At 40.2% G+C, this 18,458-nt stretch overlaps 2 protein-coding genes across 2 annotated transcripts; both read right to left on the bottom strand.

The window, feature by feature from the left end:
* Window positions 1–3,066: 3,066 nt before the first annotated feature.
* Window positions 3,067–11,164, bottom strand: LOC113108001 (neurogenic locus notch homolog protein 1-like). The gene is made up of 4 exons (XM_026270850.1): window positions 11,056–11,164; window positions 10,153–10,386; window positions 4,065–4,220; window positions 3,067–3,916 (listed from the first exon to the last, which is right to left on the bottom strand). Exons 1-4 carry the CDS (start codon window positions 11,102–11,104, stop codon window positions 3,723–3,725), a joined length of 633 nt encoding a protein of 210 aa, XP_026126635.1. The 5' UTR covers window positions 11,105–11,164; the 3' UTR covers window positions 3,067–3,722.
* A 3,816-nt stretch (window positions 11,165–14,980) lies between these two features.
* Window positions 14,981–16,304, bottom strand: LOC113107931 (notch homolog 2 N-terminal-like protein). The gene is made up of 3 exons (XM_026270765.1): window positions 16,226–16,304; window positions 15,417–15,653; window positions 14,981–15,327 (listed from the first exon to the last, which is right to left on the bottom strand). Exons 1-3 carry the CDS (start codon window positions 16,302–16,304, stop codon window positions 14,981–14,983), a joined length of 663 nt encoding a protein of 220 aa, XP_026126550.1.
* Window positions 16,305–18,458: the final 2,154 nt, after the last annotated feature.

Genomic DNA, 18,458 nt, shown 5'->3' with positions numbered 1-18,458 from the left:
GGTTTATATTAATATATTTTCTTAAATACATTTGAATAATAAAAATAAACTAAAAATGTATTTTAATCAAACTTGCCTGGGCGGGCCACTGAGTAATGTGGGCGGGCCAGTGCCGCCCTGGCCCATTACTGGCTACGCGCCTGATTCAAAGAAGTGCAGCGTCGACAGAAGGTGCGTTCCGTTCGACCGTAAGTGTACTGCGAAGTGGACTTCACAGGGTATTCCGCCATCTTAAGTGAGATTCCAATCGGAAGGGAGCGAACATGTTCAGTTCGAAGGGCACTACGCACGGCACAGGGAATAAGGGAACATCGATACATCACTTCATAGAAAGTGGAGAGCGATTATCCCCCAACTGTCATTGCGCGAAGCACGTCATTACCAGTCAGAACGGCCGTCTTCGCTGACTTCATTCATATTCATTACGGATTGTAAAAAGGTATAATAATAAAAGTGACTAGAAGCAGACGAGGCTCTGCCATTTTTCTTTATTTTACTTTATTTACCTCAGTGTTTACTATACGGCTGTGCGCGCCGGGAAGAAGGCGCACGAGACAGCTATGCAATTATATGACCATTTATTAAAAACACATTTAGGCTATACAGTTAACCAAATAAAAGTTTATTTTCAAATCTGCATGACAGCAGGGCTTCAATTCTGTTAATAGTGAAGTAATAGCAGCAATTGTCAATTAAAGTGTATAATAAACATACGTTTTTCATTATATAGTACTCAATGATTTTTTATTGTATAGTGTACATATTTTAAATGTGATTGTAAATAAAAAATAAAATATGAATGTAGTCTTATATATTTATATCATAATCTGTGCGACCCCATTGGTGACTTTCTTTGATGACGTTTGCAGGGCGTTCCAAATGAGCAGTTATTGCCAGTGAAGTCCACTTCAACTGATATACCGTGCTCAGGGAGTAGGGAGCAGTGAACACTGCGTAGGGACCCTGTCGAATGGAACGCACCTAGAGACACTAATGATGGGAAGTTTGGATCATTATACTGACACTGACTTTTGAGTCACGTTCAGCAAAATGAAAGAATCTTTTTTTGAGTAATTTCGTTCATTTTAGCAAAATGTAATTAAAATGTTACGTGTTACTTCCCCAACACATCTAGTAACGTTACTTAAGCAAACGTTGATCACACTACAAACAATACAAAACTAAAATGCTATAAAGATACAGAAAAGATTAATTAATTATTTACCTGGGTCTTCAGTCTGTGATTAACTCACCTCTTGTCTGACAAGTCTTCAGCTTCAAATCATTCCTTAATCACATGACAGATCCATGCGCTATTTCTGACATTTCTGACATTTGTCACTGTTTTTGTTACTGTTTCTTCTGGATCTGTGGTGTTATTATTTTATGAATAAATAAAACCTTGTTATAAATAAAATATTGATTAATTTGTCTTTTTGACTGTCTATCAGTAAATAAACACTAGGCTATATAATAATATAATAATCCAAGTATTTATAGCCTAGTTTATTTTTTAATCCAATTAATATAATAATCCAAGTATTTATAGCCTAGTTTATTTTTTAATCCAATTTTGAGTTTGCTGGTATAATAAATGTTTTTCCTAGGCAGACTTGACAAATTGGTCTAATATATACATAAACATAAAACAAAGAGCTGGTAGGTAACCTTTATGTATGTTTTAATATGTTTGTATGGTTTTCTCAGATCAACCCCGTCAGGCTCTGCTCTGCTCGTTGGTCATGGTTGATTTCAATCCAATGTTCAGTCAACGTTTAATAAAACGCAATAAAAGTAAAATACGCTGGCCAACATCAAACAATAAACAGTCATGGTGATTTGCATATTTTGTATCCGTTTATTTTGTGACAGTGACCACATAGCAAGATTGCACCAAATAACAATATGCACAGAATGTTCCATAATAATACTTGTTAATGCATGAGAGTCAGTCAGTCAGTTAGGCAGTTAAATTGTCAGGCCTAACTTAGTCATTTACACGTGAAATTACGTGGATGCATTCTGTGCATTTCATTCACAATTAAATTTTTTTTTTTTGAGATTGAGAATAACAGACACACATAAGTGTTTCTTTTGAAGGCAGGGAAGGCAGTGAAGAAGTAAAGATGTAGGGAGTTTCTTTCAAAGAAAAAAATAATTATTTATTCTCAAATTTAATACATACAGGGATGACTAAAAACTACATTAATAAAAAATGTGCTTTATTACTGCATTTGTTTACAAGTAACTTTATTCAAGTTAATAAATAATAAAATCAATAGGATTTGCGTAATATACTGTAGAATTTAGCTTTTTATTATTATTTTTGGTCACTGGTGGCCACCCCATTTGGAGGCAGTGCCCCAGCATGGCCCCCCCACTGAAAATGCTCTAGACACGCCCCTGATAACACCTACATAAAAAAATCCTTAATCCCTCCACTTTGAAATATGTGCTTTTCAAAGTTACACCATCTAAGGTCTAGGGGTATTTTTGGGGCCTGGAGAAATTTTGTAATGCCCTGCATTTGTGTTTTTTTCAGCTGCTTATAAACATCTAAATATCACTGTAATAAGCACAAACTAGGCTATAATAATATGTGAGCAGCATGTGTTATGCGTGGTTAGTGAAAAACTAAAAATGTTAAATCACTTGAGTAAGGCCATAAAACAGATACAGAACATTGGTTCCTGGGACTTTTGAGAACTGGAGCTTTTAGCCTAGATTGTTTCTATAAATAAATGATGTGAAAATCATCTTGTTTACTAGGTCACAGAAAACAATATTTTGATTTAAATTTTCTAAGACACTTTTTGTTTGTAAAAGTCATATGCGAGTAGGCGTCAACTATCATGAATATAATTTTGATTTACACCTGAGAAGACAAAGACCCGCATAATGAGCTGCATAATAAGCCTTTATTAAGAAATAAAGATTTGAAATATATCAGTCTGTGCGTAATGAATGAATATAATATACAAGTTTCACATTTTGAATGGAATTAGTGAAATAAATCAACTTTTTGATGATATTCGAATTATATGACCAGCACCTGTATTTTTATTATTATTATTTTGTAAATCAGTCATATATTTTTCCATGTTTTCACACATCCTTTTATGGCTTATATATGTTATTCAGTAAACTCCAGTACATAGAAATCATTACACCTACATTAAAAAAAATATATAATAAAATGTAGCCCTCCACTTTGACCTTATTATGCCATTTCATTCCCCTCCCAATTTAAATTTTTTCCACACACTTAAAACTATTAATAGTTTTATTAAAGTTGCTGTGATGTTCCCTCCATTTCAGTAACTTTCTGAAAATGCTAGTGAAGCAGTGGAGTGCAGAAGAATTACCTTTACACAAACACTGTGAAAACTGCAAATCTTCAAACCTAAGATTACAATTTAGAAACACATGGTTATGCATATAAATCATGCTCGTTTAGATTTTTTTAGAGACTAATTATAGGGAATTCACTCCAATTTAATGTGGATTGTCTGGGTGTGTTATACACTTACAGTACACAAATAAATTAAAAGTACATTTCAGGGACATGTTAGAATTTAAAGGAAGACATTTTTTTGCATACTAAATGCTAAAAGTCAAACAAATGAGTAATGGTGGTCCCACACACATAAATGCATAAATGATTACTGAGACCAATCTGCTTCTATATCTTGTACCTTATTACAGTGTGTGTGAGCGCGCATCTAAGTACCTGCCATACAGAAGCAAATGTAATCTCCTTTAAGGTCCAAGCAGGTGGCGTGATTTTGGCAGGGGTTAGAGCCACATTCGTTGATGTTCTGCTCACAGCGTGGACCTGTGTAACCTGGAGTGCAGTTACAGGTGAATGAACCCACTGTGTTCTTACACAAACCACCGTGCTCACATGGGTTTGGTCCTGGGGTGTCAAAGAAGAGGGTTAGAAAGTTTCAGGCAAGACACGAAATGCATAAAATACTGTAAATTTGTGTGTAGGAAATGATGAATAGAAATAAAGTATCACACTGAGAAACACAGACAGACAAAAGTCCTGCAAACTGTCTCACCGATCACACACTCGTCGATATCCTCTGCACAGGTGCTGCCCTTGTACCCTGAGGGGCAGTTACAGTTGAACTTGCCATTGACGGGGTTCGTGTAACATTGAGCTCCCATCTTGCATGGGTTACTGGTGCAGGCATCATCAATTTGACACAGCAAACCTTGAACACAGAAATAATCACTTTGAATACTACAACTGATCTGAGATGGTTTTATATTGTAGTATGAAAAAACATTATTTTAGAGATGCATTATTTCACTGTAAAAACTTGTGGTCTATATTGAGATTTGATGTAAGAGTCATTTGAGCTCATGATTGAAGTGACCAAGTGTCCAAGAGTCATTTTTTAGGTCTTGTGGTAGTTTTTACTGACCAGTCTTGCCAAGAGGGCAGCTGCAACTGAAGAAAGCCACGCCATCGATGCAAGTGGAGCCAGCGGTGCAGGGATTAGTTGCGCAGTCATCAATGTTTTCAGAGCAGTCAGGGCCGGCCCAGCCGTTCAAACACACGCAGTTGTAGCCATTGAGTGTGTTTCTACACATGCCTCGATTCTGACAGGGGTTTAGCTGCAGACTGCATTCATCCACGTCATCAGTGCAAAACTGACCTGCAAATGAAAGGTTCATGATTTAAGTAAAACCATTTGAAGGACGTTTCAAAAGAGGTTTACATTAAAAGAGAAGCCTGAATCATTTTACATAGGGAATTATTCAAAATTGTTTAAAAACAATTCACCAGTTTCAGCTTGCCAAATTTTGCTTCGAATCAGTGAATAATTATTTGTATCACACAAAAATAGATTTTATTCCAAAATGATTCGTTCATGAATCTGTTTGACTGCATGATTTAAGCCAACAACCTAATTCCAAATATTCTTTCATATAGTTTTAAGTCATGTGAATATTTTCAACAGGGTAATTCAAGATATGATTTTCATATTATTAAAATATAAAAATTAAAGAATCCAGCCTAATGTTTTACTATTACAATAATAGTATGTACTGTAGTATTCATTAATAAAACTTTTTTTATAATAATAACAATTTTCAAACTATGCTAATTCTTTGTTTTTTGCTTTTAAATATTAAACCATAGAGCTTTTATTTTTATTATTATATTTATTTTTTAACAATTAAAAAACATTGGTTTCAAAAACGATTGGTTTGTCAATCAGTGTCTGTGAGGCATTTCCACTAATGGAAAGGGAAATGATGGAGCAAACACACATAAGCAAACATAAACACACACACACACACACTATATAAAGCTGTTTTCATACCAGTCCATTCAGGTGGGCACTGGCAGTTGTAAGTGTTCACTCCATCCATGCATGTGGCTCCATTCTGACAGCGGTGATTCGGACAATCATCAATGTTCACCTCACAGTTTTGTCCATTAAAACCTGATTACAGGAAAAATAAAGCTTTTTATCATGCAACCCTCTGGGTTTCCATAATTGTTTCTTTTCAAGCATTCCTGTTCATCACTGTGCAGCTGCTCTTAGACAATCTTTATTGTATATAGTGTATTAAATAAAGGTTACTTGACTTGAATTTTATTTAACACCCAAAATCAGAAATAGTCTGAAACCTGAAATAGAATATCCACTACACACAAAACCAAATGGTGTGGGAAAAAAAGTGCAGTCTAGTCATCGGAAATGGATTCTGATATCAGACAAAAAATTATTCAGAATCAGAATCAAAATCAGAAACAGCTTTATTGCCAAGTATGCTTGCGCATACAAGGAATTTGTTTTAGTGACATAAGCTTCCAGTACACAGAGACAACAACACACAGACCCCCCAAAAAATAAAAAGAAATTAGCCAAATAAATAAGTGTATAAAAATTTGTGCTATAAATGATAATGGAATAGGATTGAGTAAGATGCAGGGATGTACTAGGATGGCGCGGTAAAAAATAAATATAAGGATATTGCACATTTTTATTGTATAAGTGGGGAACATTTAAAGGTCCTGTTATTTGCGCTTTTTTGAAGCTTTGGTTGTGTTTACAGTGTGCAATATAACATGCATTCATGTTTCACGTGTAAAAAAACACAGTATTTTTCACACAATTCACCTATCTGTATACTGCTCTTTTCACTGTCATAAAAACGGGGTGATGACTTCCTTGTTCTATAAAGTCCCTCCTTCAGAAATACGTAACGACTTCTGATTGGGCCAGCGGTTCCTGTGTTGTAATTCGACAGCAGCTGAGCGCACGCAGCCCTCCTGGAAACGTGATAGGGCTAGAACGCACATGCTGGAGATGTACTTATAATCACAGGAGCGTTTTTACAGACGGCGAGATGCGCATGAAAATCACATTCATTTTTTTGCACAGCCCTAACATCTAGTTAACAAAGCTAAACAGCGTTGCCCTTTGTGTAATAAGTTACACAAAGGGCAGTTTTATAGTACGAATTTTTGCTGTCAGCAGAAGGATAGCAACAAAAAGATGAATGTTGAAATTTCCCGTATTTTGGATGAGTAACTCGAGAAATTTCCCTTATTTTCAATGTTGACTTAAGCTATATAAATTAATATTCAAATGTTATGGTCTCCGTAGTCGCGCCTCCAAGCAGGAAAGTGGTGTAAAGTTAATCCATTCTCATTTTATTTTCCCCATGGCGATTATGTGCTGCGCTATTACACCCCACAATACAGCAACGGTTGAAAATGGTTAAAATAGATTTTTAATTAATCAAATTAAGACACACGGATGAGAGGGAGTATGTCTAAACACTGCGCAGTAGTCCGAGTGGCAGTAAAGGAGGCAGTCAACGTGGCGGCCACGCCAAGTAATGACGTCACGACGCCCAAGCCCTATTGCTTCTTGCAACTATAAAGGTGCTGGTCATATAATTAGAAAATCAATCAAAAAGTTGATTTATTTCACTAATTAAGTTCAAAAAGTGAAACTTGTATACCGTAATTCCTCAAATAAAAGCCGGTAGTCAAATAAACGCTGGACCTCTTAAAGTGGCCGGGGGCGTGGTCAACACAGATAAATAAAGGCCGGGGGAAAATTTGTGCAGCAGAGCCAGATAACGAACAGACATGCCCCCTGCTGGAGCGTTTCTCGTTCTCGAGTCAAGAACCGGTTGCATCAGTTTTCGGATCACCAGTACACTGAACCGAGAACCGTTTCTGTCAGACGCGTCCAATTCGAGAACTGAGGAGCTGATGATACTGCGCATGTGTGATTCAGCATGAAGCAGACTGACACACAGAGCGTCTGAACTGAACTGGTCCTTTTGGTGATTGATTCTGAACTGATTCTGTGCTAATGTTATGATTTCTTTCCACTGAAACGCTATCGCTTTTAATTTAAAACTGGTTATTTAAAACAATTATTTATCAAACAGATTGAATTAGAAATAAAGGCCTGCCTCTAATAAAAGCCTGCTTCAAATAAAAGCCTGTTACCTTCTGCAGTTCAGGTAAATAAGGCCCCGGCATTTATTTGAGGAATTAAGGTATTATATTCATTCATTACACACAGACTGATACATTTCAAATGTTTATTTCTTTTAATTTTGATGATTATAACTGACAACTAAGGAAAATCCCAAATTTAGTATCTCAGAACATTTTTATATTACTTAAGACCAATACAAAGAAAGGATTTTTTTAAAACGTGGCCAACTGAAAAGTATGAACATGAAAAGTATAAGCATGTACAGCACTCAATACTTAGTTGGGGCTCATTTTGACTGAATTACTGCAGCAATGCGGCGTGGCATGGAGTCGATCAGTCTGTGGCACTGCTCAGGTGTTATGAGAGCCCAGGTTGCTCTGATAGTGGTCTTCAGCTCTTCTGCATTGTTGGGTCTGGCATATCGCATCTTCCTCTTCACAATGTCCCATAGATGTTCTATGGGGTTAAGCTCAAGCGAGTTTGCTGGCCAATTAACAACAGGGATACCATGGTCCTTAAAGCAGGAACTGGTAGCTTTGGCACTGTGTGCAGGTGCCAAGTCCTGTTGGAAAATGAAATCTGCATCTCCATAAAGTTTGGTCAGCACTAGGAAGCATGAAGTGCTCTAAAACTTCTCGGTATACAGCTCCGTTGACCTTGGACATAAGAAAACACAGTGGACCAACACCAGCAGATTACATGGCACCCCAAACCATCAATAACTGTGGAAACTTTACACTGGACCTCAAGTAACATGGATTGTGTGCTTCTCCTCTTTTCCTCGAGACTCTGGTACCCTGATTTCCAAAGGAAATGCAAAATTTACTTTCATCAGAGAACATAACTTTGGATCACTCAGCAGCAGTCCAGTCCTTTTTGTCTTTAGATGCTTCTGCCGCTGTCTGTTGTTCAAGAGTGGCTTGACACAGGGTATGTGACAGCTGAATCCCATGTCTTGCATACGTCTGTGTGTAGTGGTTCTTGAAGCACTGACTCCAGCTGCAGTTCACTCTTTGTGAATCTACCCCACATTTTTGAATGGGCTTTGTTTCACGATCCTCTCCAGGGTGCGGTTATCCCTATTGCTTGTACACTTTTTTTCTACCACATCTTTTCCTTCCGTTCGATTCTCTATTGATGTGCTTGGACACAGAGCTCTGTGAACAGCTAGTCTCTTTTGCAATGACCTTTTGTGTCTTACTCTCCTTGTGCAAGGTGTCAGTGGTCATCTTTTGCACAACTGTCAAGTCAGCAGTCTTCCCCATGATTGTGTAGCCAACAGAACTAGACTGAGAGACCATTTAAGGGCCTTCGCAGGAGTTTTGAGTTAATTCACGGATTAGAGTGTGGCACCAGGGGTCTTCAATATTGAACCGCTTCACAATATTAACATTTTCTGAGATAATAAATTTGGGATTTTCCTTAGTTGTCAGTTATAATCATCAAAATTAAAAGAAATAAAGATTTGAAATATATCAGTCTGTGTGTAATGAATTAATATAATATACAAGTTTTACGTTTTGAATGAAATTAGTGAAATAAAGCAACTTTTTGATGATATTCTAATTATATGACCAGCACCTGTATTTTTTATTATTATTATTTTGTATATCAGTCATGTTCTGATATTTTTCCATGTTTTCACACATCCTTTTATGGTTTATATATTTTATTCAGTAAACTCCAGTACAGAGAAATCATTACACCTACATAAAAAAATTTATTAAAAAAAATAGCCCTCCACTTTGAAATATGTGCTTTTCAAAGTTATACCTTAATATGCCATTTCATTCCCCTCCCCATTTCAATTTTTTCCCACACCATTAAAACACCATTAAAACTATTAATAGTTTTATTAAAGTTACTGTGCTGTTCCCTTCATTTCAGTATCTTTCTGGAAATGCTGGTGAAGCAGTGGAGTGCAGAAGCATTACCTTTACACAAACACTGCAAAAACTGTAAATATGAAACTGCAAATCTTCAAATCTAAGATTCAAATTTAGAAACACATGGTAATGCATATAAATCATGCTTATTTAGATTTTTCAGAGACTAGTTATAGGGAATTTACTCCAATTTAATGTGGATTGTCTGGGTGTGTTACACACAGTACATAAATCATTTAAAAGTACATGCTTACTAAATGCTAAAAGTCAAACAAATGAGTAATGGTGGTCCCACACACATAAATGCATAAATTATTACTGAGACCAATCTGCTTCTATATCTTGTACCTTATTACAGTGTGTGTGAGCGCGTATCTAAGTACCTGCCATACATAAGCAAAAGTAACCTCCTATCTGGTCCAAGCAGGTGGCGTGATTATAGCAGGGGTGAGAGCCACATTCGTTGATGTCCTGCTCACAGCGTGGACCTGCGTAACCTGGAGTGCAGTTACAGGTGAATGAGCCCACTGTGTTCTTACACAAACCACCGTGCTCACATGGGTTTGGTCCTGGGGTGCCAAAGAAGAGGGTTAGAAAGTTTCAGGCAAGACACGAAATGCATAAAATACTGTAAATGTGTGTGCAAGAAATGATGAATAGAAATAAAGTAACACACTGAGAAACACAGACAGACAAAAGTCCTGCAAACTATTTGAGCTCATGAATGAAGTGATCAAGTGTCTAAGAGTCATTTTTTAGGCTTTGTGGTAGTTTTTACTGACCAGTTTTGCCAGGAGGGCAGCTACAAATGAAGGAAGCCACGCGGTCTTTGCAAGTGGAGCCGGCAGCACAGGCCTTAACTGCGCAGTCATCAATGTTTTCAGAGCAGTCAGGGCCGGCCCAGCCGTTCAAACACACGCAGTTGTAGCCACTGAGTGTGTTTCTACACATGCCTCCATTCTGACAGGGGTTTGGCTGCAGACTGCATTCATCCACGTCATCAGTGCAAAACTGACCTGCAAATGAAAGGGTCATGATTTCAGTAAAACCATTTGAAGGATGTTTCAAAAGAGGTTTACACTAACAGAGAAGCCTGAATCATTTTGCATAGGGAATTATTCAAAATTGTTTAAAAACAATTCACCAGTTTCAGCTTGTGCCAGATTTTGCTTCGAATCAGTGAATAATTATTTAAATCAAAAAAAAAAAAAAAAAAAAAAAAGAGATTTTGTTCCAAATTGATTTGTTCATGAATCTGTTTTACTGCATATTTAAGCCAATAACCTAATTCCAAATATTCTTTCATATAGTTTTAAGTCATGTTAATATTTTCAACAGAGTAATTCAAGATATGACTTTTATATTGTTAAAATATAAAAATGAAATAATTCAGTCAGTGTTAAACTATTCTATAATAGTACTGTAGTATTAGAATTTATTAATAAATAATGATAATAATTACATTTTTCAAATGATTTTTTTTTGCTTTTAAATATTAAACCATAGAGCTTTTATTTCTATTATTTTATTAAATTTTTATGAAGTAAAAAGCATTGTTTTAAAAAACGATTAGTTTTTCAATCAGTGTCTGTGAGGCATTTCCACTAATGGAAAGGGAAATGGAGCAAACACACATAAACACACACAAACACACACACACACACTATATAAAGCTGTTTTCATACCAGTCCATTCAGGTGGGCACTGGCAGTTGTAAGTGTTCACTCCATCCATGCATGTGGCTCCATTCTGACAGCGGTGATTCGGACAATCATCAATGTTCACCTCACAGTTTTGTCCACTAAAACCTGATTACAGGAAAAATAAAGCCTTTTATCATGCAGCCCTCTGGGTTTCCATAATTGTTTCTATCCAAACATTCCTGTTTATCACTGGTCAGCTGCATTAAGACAATCTGTATTTTATATAGTGTATTAAATAAAGGTGAATTTTATTTAACATCCAAAATCGGAAATAGTCTGAAATTGGAAATAAAAATATCCACCTCACGCAAAACATGCAGACAAGTCATCAGAAATGGATTCTGATATCAGACAAAACTTTGTCAATGTTTTTTAATAGCATCACTGATAAATTTGTCACAAAGCTAAACAAGAAATCTGAATCCTACAAAAGACTTGATAAAATACTTTTTTCTTTGTTCCTACTTGCCTGTATTGCCTTTGTAGTCTTTATTGAGTTTTTTCTATTCTAATTTCTTTTATAATTTTTTTTTCTCTAGTTAATATATTTCAATATTTGTATTCTCATTTGTGGGTACTGTGACGCGTGTCCCGAGCTCTCATCATCGTCGCCCTGGAAACAGAGGGGATCCCACTGCATCACTATCACCATTTACTTGGTTTATTGACGGATGTTTTTTTCCCGGGTTGTTTTTCTCACGTCCCCTTCCTGTTTCCCCAGGTGGCGCTCCTCCCCCAACAATGGAGGATCTGTTGAAGCACCTCACCGAGGTGAGCATCCGCCAGCAACAGATTATGGACCACATGGCCTCCCGACAGGGGGAAACGGAACGAGAGCTCGCTGCCCTCGGCATTGGTGGCCGCCCTGCAAACTCCGCTACTATTAGTGCCGCCCTACCGTTCCATGATTGGTCCTACAACCCATGGTGGCCCGCCCGTGTGCAAGTGACCGACCTTTCACACCTCGCCCAACATTGGCTACTGGCCGGGGCTCCCACCGCACACCAGGTAGCGGAGCGCATAGTAGTGGACCGCCTTCTACGGGCCCTTCCCCACCCTCTCCGGCAAGCGGGCGGTATGCAGAACCCCACCAACATCGACGAGCTGGTGGAGGCTATCGAGCTGGCGGAGGCCACCCAACACCGGGAGACCGGGGAGCGAGTGCCGAAGGGTGGTCCAGGAGCGGCACGAACCAAAGGTTGGTCCAGGAGCGGCGCGTGCCGGCGGTTCCCAGGCCACAAGATGAGCCCATACCCACTGAAGCTCCTCACTCCCCTTGACGCGCTTGGCTGGCAGGCTGTGCCGTACACGTGGAAACTCCAAAGCAGGCCCCACGGGCGGAAGTGAAGATAAATGGCCGGCCGGTCCTCACCCTCCTCGATTCAGGCAGCATGGTGACTCTTGTCTGGCCAACTGTCCTTCCTCCACGGCCGGAACCCAAAGCCAGACTGCCCATCAGGGTGAGTCTTCCCATCATAACCCTAACCTCTATTATACACCTACCTCTTCCAGCAGGTGACTGGGGCTGGGGCCTTCGCCCGAGAGCAGCATGAGGACGACCGCCTCAAACACTGCTGGGCCCAAGTGAGGGCCGATGGGAAGGACCTCCAACCGGCACCCCACGAAACACCTCACTTCGTGGTCAAAAACGGCCTGCTGTACTGTGTTGCACAGCGAAGGGGGGAGGAGAAAACTTTGCTGGTAGTCCCACTGGCACCCCCTTCATGTCCCAGGTGATGGCTGACCTTTGCAAGCTTCTCCAGATAAAACAGCTCCGCACCACTGTATACCACCCGCAAACAGACGGCCTGGTCGAACGCTTCAATCAAACACTGAAGCAGATGCTGCGGCGATTGGCTGCTGAAGACAAACACGACTGGGACAAGATGCTGCCCTATGTCCTGTTCAGCATTCTGGGAGGTACCCCAGGTGTCCACCGGGTTTACCCCCTTCTAGCTCCTCTTCGGCCGGCATCCCCACGGCCTGCTTGACGTTGCTAGAGAAGCCTGGGAACAGCAGCCAGCCCTCCTACACTCCACCATCGAGCACGTCCGAGAGATGCGGGAGAGGATTGACAGGCTCATGCCCATTGTCCGGGAGCACCTTGCCAAAGCCCAGCAGGCCCAGCAATGACATTACAACAGGGAGGTCCAGCCACGGGAGTTTCAGCCAGGAGACCACATCATGGTCCTAGTCCCCACTGCCGCCTGTAAATTCTTGGCCAGCTGGCAAGGTCCCTATATCGCCACGGAAAGGATCAGCCCTGTCATCTACCGAGTCCGGCAGCCCGGAAGACGCAAAGGGGACCAACTGTACCACGTGAACCTTCTGAAGCGCTGGGTCGGGACCAGGCCCCAGCTTGCAGCCCTCGCTCAGCAACCTCCTGTGGCTGTGGACATGGATCCCCACCTCTCAGCCGCCCAAAAGTCGGTGCTGCAATGCCTAGTCCGTCAGTTCACCGATGTGTTCTCTCCCCAGCCAGGGCGGACCCACGTACTCAAGCATGATATCCGCACAGCACCCGGAGTGATCGTCCGGCAGCGGCCCTATCATGTTTCGGAAGCTCGGCAACACACCATTGAGGAGGTGTTACAGGAGATGTTGAAGTTAGGGACCATCAAACCATCACGCAGCCCTTGGTCCAGCCCCATCGTCATGGTTCCAAAGCCCGACGGCACCTTCCACTTTTGCAACGACTTCCGCCGCCTGAACGAAGTCTCGGAGTTTGACGGCTACCCAATGCTGCGGGTTGATGAACTCTTATTCACCCTGATTACAGACCATGCCCCTCTACAGTATATGGCCCGAGCGAAGGACAACAACGTCAGGGTGATTAGGTGGTTCCTTGTGCTCCAGGACTTCCACTTCACATACAACACCGGGGGGCCACGGCCAACGCGAACACCGATGATCTCTCGAGGATATGGTCAGCTTTGGCAGGTCTGTCAGATTCCACTCCCCGCCCATCCCCCAGTTTCCCCACTTCTCCACAGGGACAGGACGACACTTGGGGGGGGGGGGGGGGTGACATAGGCCCCTTGCTCTCAACAGCAGCGCCCTGGAAACAGAGCAGGCACACCTGCACCTGCTCATTACGGACTGAGCGGTCACACCTGCAGCCCATCAGGGACGGGCTTTTTAAGCAGCGTCGACGAACACAGAGGTGAGAGATGTCTCCAAAAGACTCGGCTAACAATTCTCTGTGTTTCTCTCCAGACAGCAGCGTGTGACCGCCAGCCCTCAAAGTACATGGACTTCATGGACCCACACAGCACTGCGCACAGAAGGACAAGAGAAGGCCGAGCGCTGAGCACCGGAAACCCCTCACGTTGGCTATTTCCCCCATTCACCATCACAATAAAATCCACCCTTCGGGGAACTTACCTTGATCCTCGTGTCGTGTGCTTCTTCACCCCGTCACAGTACTTAAAAGGTAACTGTCTTGAATGAGGCATAAGGTTGTTGGCTACAATTGACAATTCATGGTTGCAGTTTCTTTTTATTTGATTTTACTGTCCCTTCACAAACGAAATGGCAACAACATCTCAGACTGACAGACTAAACACAGTAAAAATAAACATATTTTCCATGTTTTGAGCCATTCATTAATGTTTTGTACACCCAAGATCGACCACAATAACATTGTTTATAACTGTTGAGAAAATGGCACTTTTGGTTCATTTTAGAAAAAGGGCAGGGGCTTGAGCACCCAAAGCACCCTCTTCTTCTAGTGCCTGTTCAAAATATTTTTTTTGATGAATTGGGACAGTTTAAGGAACGCATTATTTTAAATCATCAAGTGTTTACGGCTAATTCATAAAATGTGGACATTGTCCTGCAACTTTAGAGGCTCTATAGCTCAGATATTTTATTATTAAAATGTATTTATATTTTCCCTCCTCATGAACTAACCTGGCAGGCAGTGGCATACATAAGTTGTGTCTGTCATCTGCCGGCAGGTTCCACCATTGAGGCAGGGGGATGGAAAGCAGGGCACGTAAATCATCTCACAGTGGAGGCCGGTAAAGCCGGGTTGGCAGTTACATCGATATGAGCCTGGGGTATTCAGACACACGCCTTCGTTCTTGCACAGAGACGGGAAGGAAACACACTCATCTGTGTCATTGAGACAACGGGAGCCATGGTAACCAGGAGGACAGGTACAAGTGAATTCACGATTGGGCAGAGTATAGCAGATACCACCGTTGGCACATGGGCTGGACAGACATGTGTCCTCTTGCTCACAATGCTGACCTGAGGAGAAAATGTCAACTGTAGATCAAAAGCAACAACAAAAGAGTCAATATGTGAGTTTAGAAGAGAGAGACCAAGAGAGAGCTGACCTGTCCATCCATGGGCACACTGGCATTTGTACTGGTTGTTGGGGAGGAGCAAGGACTTCCCCCCATTGGTACAAGGATTGTCAAAGTTATTGTCATTTAACTCGCATCGCACCCCAGAGTATCCCAGAGGACACACACAGCCACGCTGGGGTACTCTGGCTATGGTGATCATGGTGCACTTTCCTCCATTCAAACAATATCCCTCAGTACATGGGTTCTTATGCTGACAGTACTCACCTAAGAAACCAGGAGAACACCTGACACACAGAAATGTCACAATCACAAATATTATTCACAGTCTCTAAGTGAATCAGATTATTTATCGTTTAACAGATTATTTATACCAAATAATAGAGATCAGGCTGTAAGTGAATTAAAAAGTTTCTTATATAATTATTAATTAAAGCTGCAAGCACACTTATGAGTGCTAAAATGATGAAGGGGACAACCTACAGTTTCATGGACTTAATGGATAGTGGCAATTGAAAGACCAAACGTGCATGTGAAGTTTGCCATGTGGGACAGGGCCTACAACGTCTTTTTGTCCACTTGAACACTTGGGTCAAATACAGAAAATACATTACGTAAACAGACAACTTGTCAAGTGACTATGGGATATGCCAGGGTTGGCGAACATCTGGGATATGCCCTTTGGCTGCATCTGAAGTTACGTACTCTTGAGTAGGTACTTATTTTTGACAAGTAATTAATTTGTGACAGCTAAAAAATATGTTCTATATACTATGAATGTGTGTAGAATGAAAATAATCTTGACATGCTATTTTGGTCATGCTGTCATACTGCGTTACCTTCCAGCATCAGTTGCAACTCTTCACTGCCATTCACAAATTCCCTCCTGTAGGCCTCATTGGATTGTAAAGTATCCATCGTATGCACACTTCAGAATCTAGGTAGTAGTTAGGTCATCTGGGTACTTTTGGCCTATCCTTTTATAAGTACTGTGTATTCGGACATACTTCTTTTTTCACATACACTTTTGCTTACTATATACTACTACTACTACTACTACTACTACTACTACTACTACTACTAATAATAATAATAAACAAATAATAAATGGAGGAACAGACATAACCAATGAGCATAACTTCAGTTTTACCACCGTTCACGTACAAGAAATGATTATCCATCCATATTGTAATCTCTTAATTAGTAATGCAGTCAGACAAATAAGCAACGTCAAGGCACTCATGAGGTTTTGAATGTATATAAATCTGTGTGTAGTTGGCATACAAATGGTAATGAAAGATGCCCTAAAGGTGACAAATAGATGTTAAAAAGTAAAGGACCTAAAACTGACCTCTGAGGGATCCCAGTTGAGACAGAACTAATCTCAGACCTACTGTATAACCACCCATAGAAACAAACTGGGAGAGTTCAGTAAAATAAGACCTCAAGCAGTCCCAGACATAACAAACACTCAAAGGCAAGTAAGTAGTAGACTGTGATCCACAGAATTAAATGCAGCTCTTTGATCAGGAAGAATAAGAATAGATGTTGCACCAGAGTCAGAAGCCATCAATATACATAAACCCGACTGAAGAGGTTCAAAAAGAATAACTGTGAGATGGTTACATAAATGAGAGGCAACAATACACTCAAGTAATTTAGCCTAAAACAGGAGATTTGAAATAGGACAAAAGTGACTGAAGTTGTACAGTGCAACATTTTCTTTTTTAGGTACAGGGGTTACATCAGCAATCTTTAATGCTGCTGGAACAACCACAGTCTGTAAGACTGTCATTTATAATACTGAGAACAGCAGGACACAAAGCATCAAAGCAAGATTTAAATAAGCTAGTGGGTATAAGGTCAAGCAAGGAAGTGGTAGATTTCATGCTAGTTACCGCCCATTTAATAGTCTCAGTGTCAAGATTAGGAAAGTTAATAAGAACAACACCAGCAAACTTTGGTGAACAGTGACATGTGGTAGTATATACAGGGGAATACGGAAATTTGTTTACGAACATTATCAAATTCTGAATTGAAAAAATTAAGAAATGAATTACATAACAGCTGAGAAAAGGGCATGGAAGAAACAGCATTAACTTGAAGCAGACAATTTATTGTTTCTTGCATTTCCTATCTTGTTTTTGAATAGTCTGAGATAAATAAGAGGATATTGCAGAGAGTCTTAATTAGTAGGGAATTATGCACATCGGATGCAGCCTGTTTTCTTCTTTCTCGATTTTAAATGGCTCCTATTAAAACTGCACAAAACAGACCAACGTTACAGAGCTCACACCACGCTGACATGTCTCTAAGGTCCAAGCCAATGACTTAACAGCTCAGGTAGCATGTTTGCACACGTTACATCCAAACACACTTCTATTCTTTCTGATATTCTCCATCACATTTTTCCTTATTTGTTTGCACAGTAAATTCAATTTCTGCATGTAGTCTTCTCAGTCTCCTTTTAAGTGAACCTACCAAAGGGAACCATCAATATTTTAAGAAATTGAAACATTTATCATGTAGACTTTAGAAAGGCACATGATCTCCAAACATTTGCAAACGTTTTAATCTTACTTGTGGGCTTGCTCAGTGAGTGGAAACTTGCTGGATTGAAAAGTGACAGGTCTGTAGTTTTATCAGTTCTATCTTGCACAATCTAAACCTTTGCTAAAAAGCCTGAGTCACCCGCTTTCCAGGCAATATCAGTTTTAAAAATCACAAGTTGCTACTTTTGGTTGCAAATTACAGCTGATGTGGAGATGGGCACATCAACTCTACTCTAGTTTTCTGTAGTTTGTTTAAAGGGGGGGGTGAAATGCTCATTTTCACTCAATCTCCTGTTAATCTTGAGTACCGCCTGCGGTTCCAACACACGATCATGACCCTTTTTCGTTGGGACTGCATTATCCTTAAGAAATAAACGATATGCAAATCCGTCGTCAAACTGGGCTTTGTTTGTAAAACAAGCATCTTCGAAATGCAGGGAACAAACAAAAACACTTGCACAACTCCGTCAATGCTCTTTAAAAATCAACTCCGTCCACTGGTCCCTTGATGTTTTTTTTG

Source organism: Carassius auratus, chromosome 8 (genome assembly GCF_003368295.1).
Source record: "Carassius auratus strain Wakin chromosome 8, ASM336829v1, whole genome shotgun sequence".
NCBI classification, from domain to species: domain Eukaryota; kingdom Metazoa; phylum Chordata; class Actinopteri; order Cypriniformes; family Cyprinidae; genus Carassius; species Carassius auratus.
The sequence above is the reverse complement of the archived record's forward strand: the minus strand, read 5'-3'. Positions and strand labels throughout refer to the sequence as shown.

Excerpts from the sequence above, each read along its gene's own strand:
- LOC113108001 (XM_026270850.1), bottom strand. The coding sequence starts at position 11,104 with ATGGATGGAGTGAACACTTACAACTGCCAGTGCCCACCTGAATGGACT. Across the intron at positions 10,387-11,055 it reads GTGCCCACCTGAATGGACTG|GTCAGTTTTGCACTGATGAC; the intron begins GTATGAAAACAG and ends TTTCATTTGCAG. Across the intron at positions 4,221-10,152 it reads CTGCCCTCCTGGCAAAACTG|GTTTGCTGTGTCAAATTGAT; the intron begins GTCAGTAAAAAC and ends TCTGTGTTCAAG.
- LOC113107931 (XM_026270765.1), bottom strand. The coding sequence starts at position 16,304 with ATGGATACTTTACAATCCAATGAGGCCTACAGGAGGGAATTTGTGAAT. Across the intron at positions 15,654-16,225 it reads GTTGCAACTGATGCTGGAAG|GTGAGTACTGTCAGCATAAG; the intron begins GTAACGCAGTAT and ends CTGGTTTCTTAG. Across the intron at positions 15,328-15,416 it reads GTGTGCCCATGGATGGACAG|GTCAGCATTGTGAGCAAGAG; the intron begins GTCAGCTCTCTC and ends TTTTCTCCTCAG.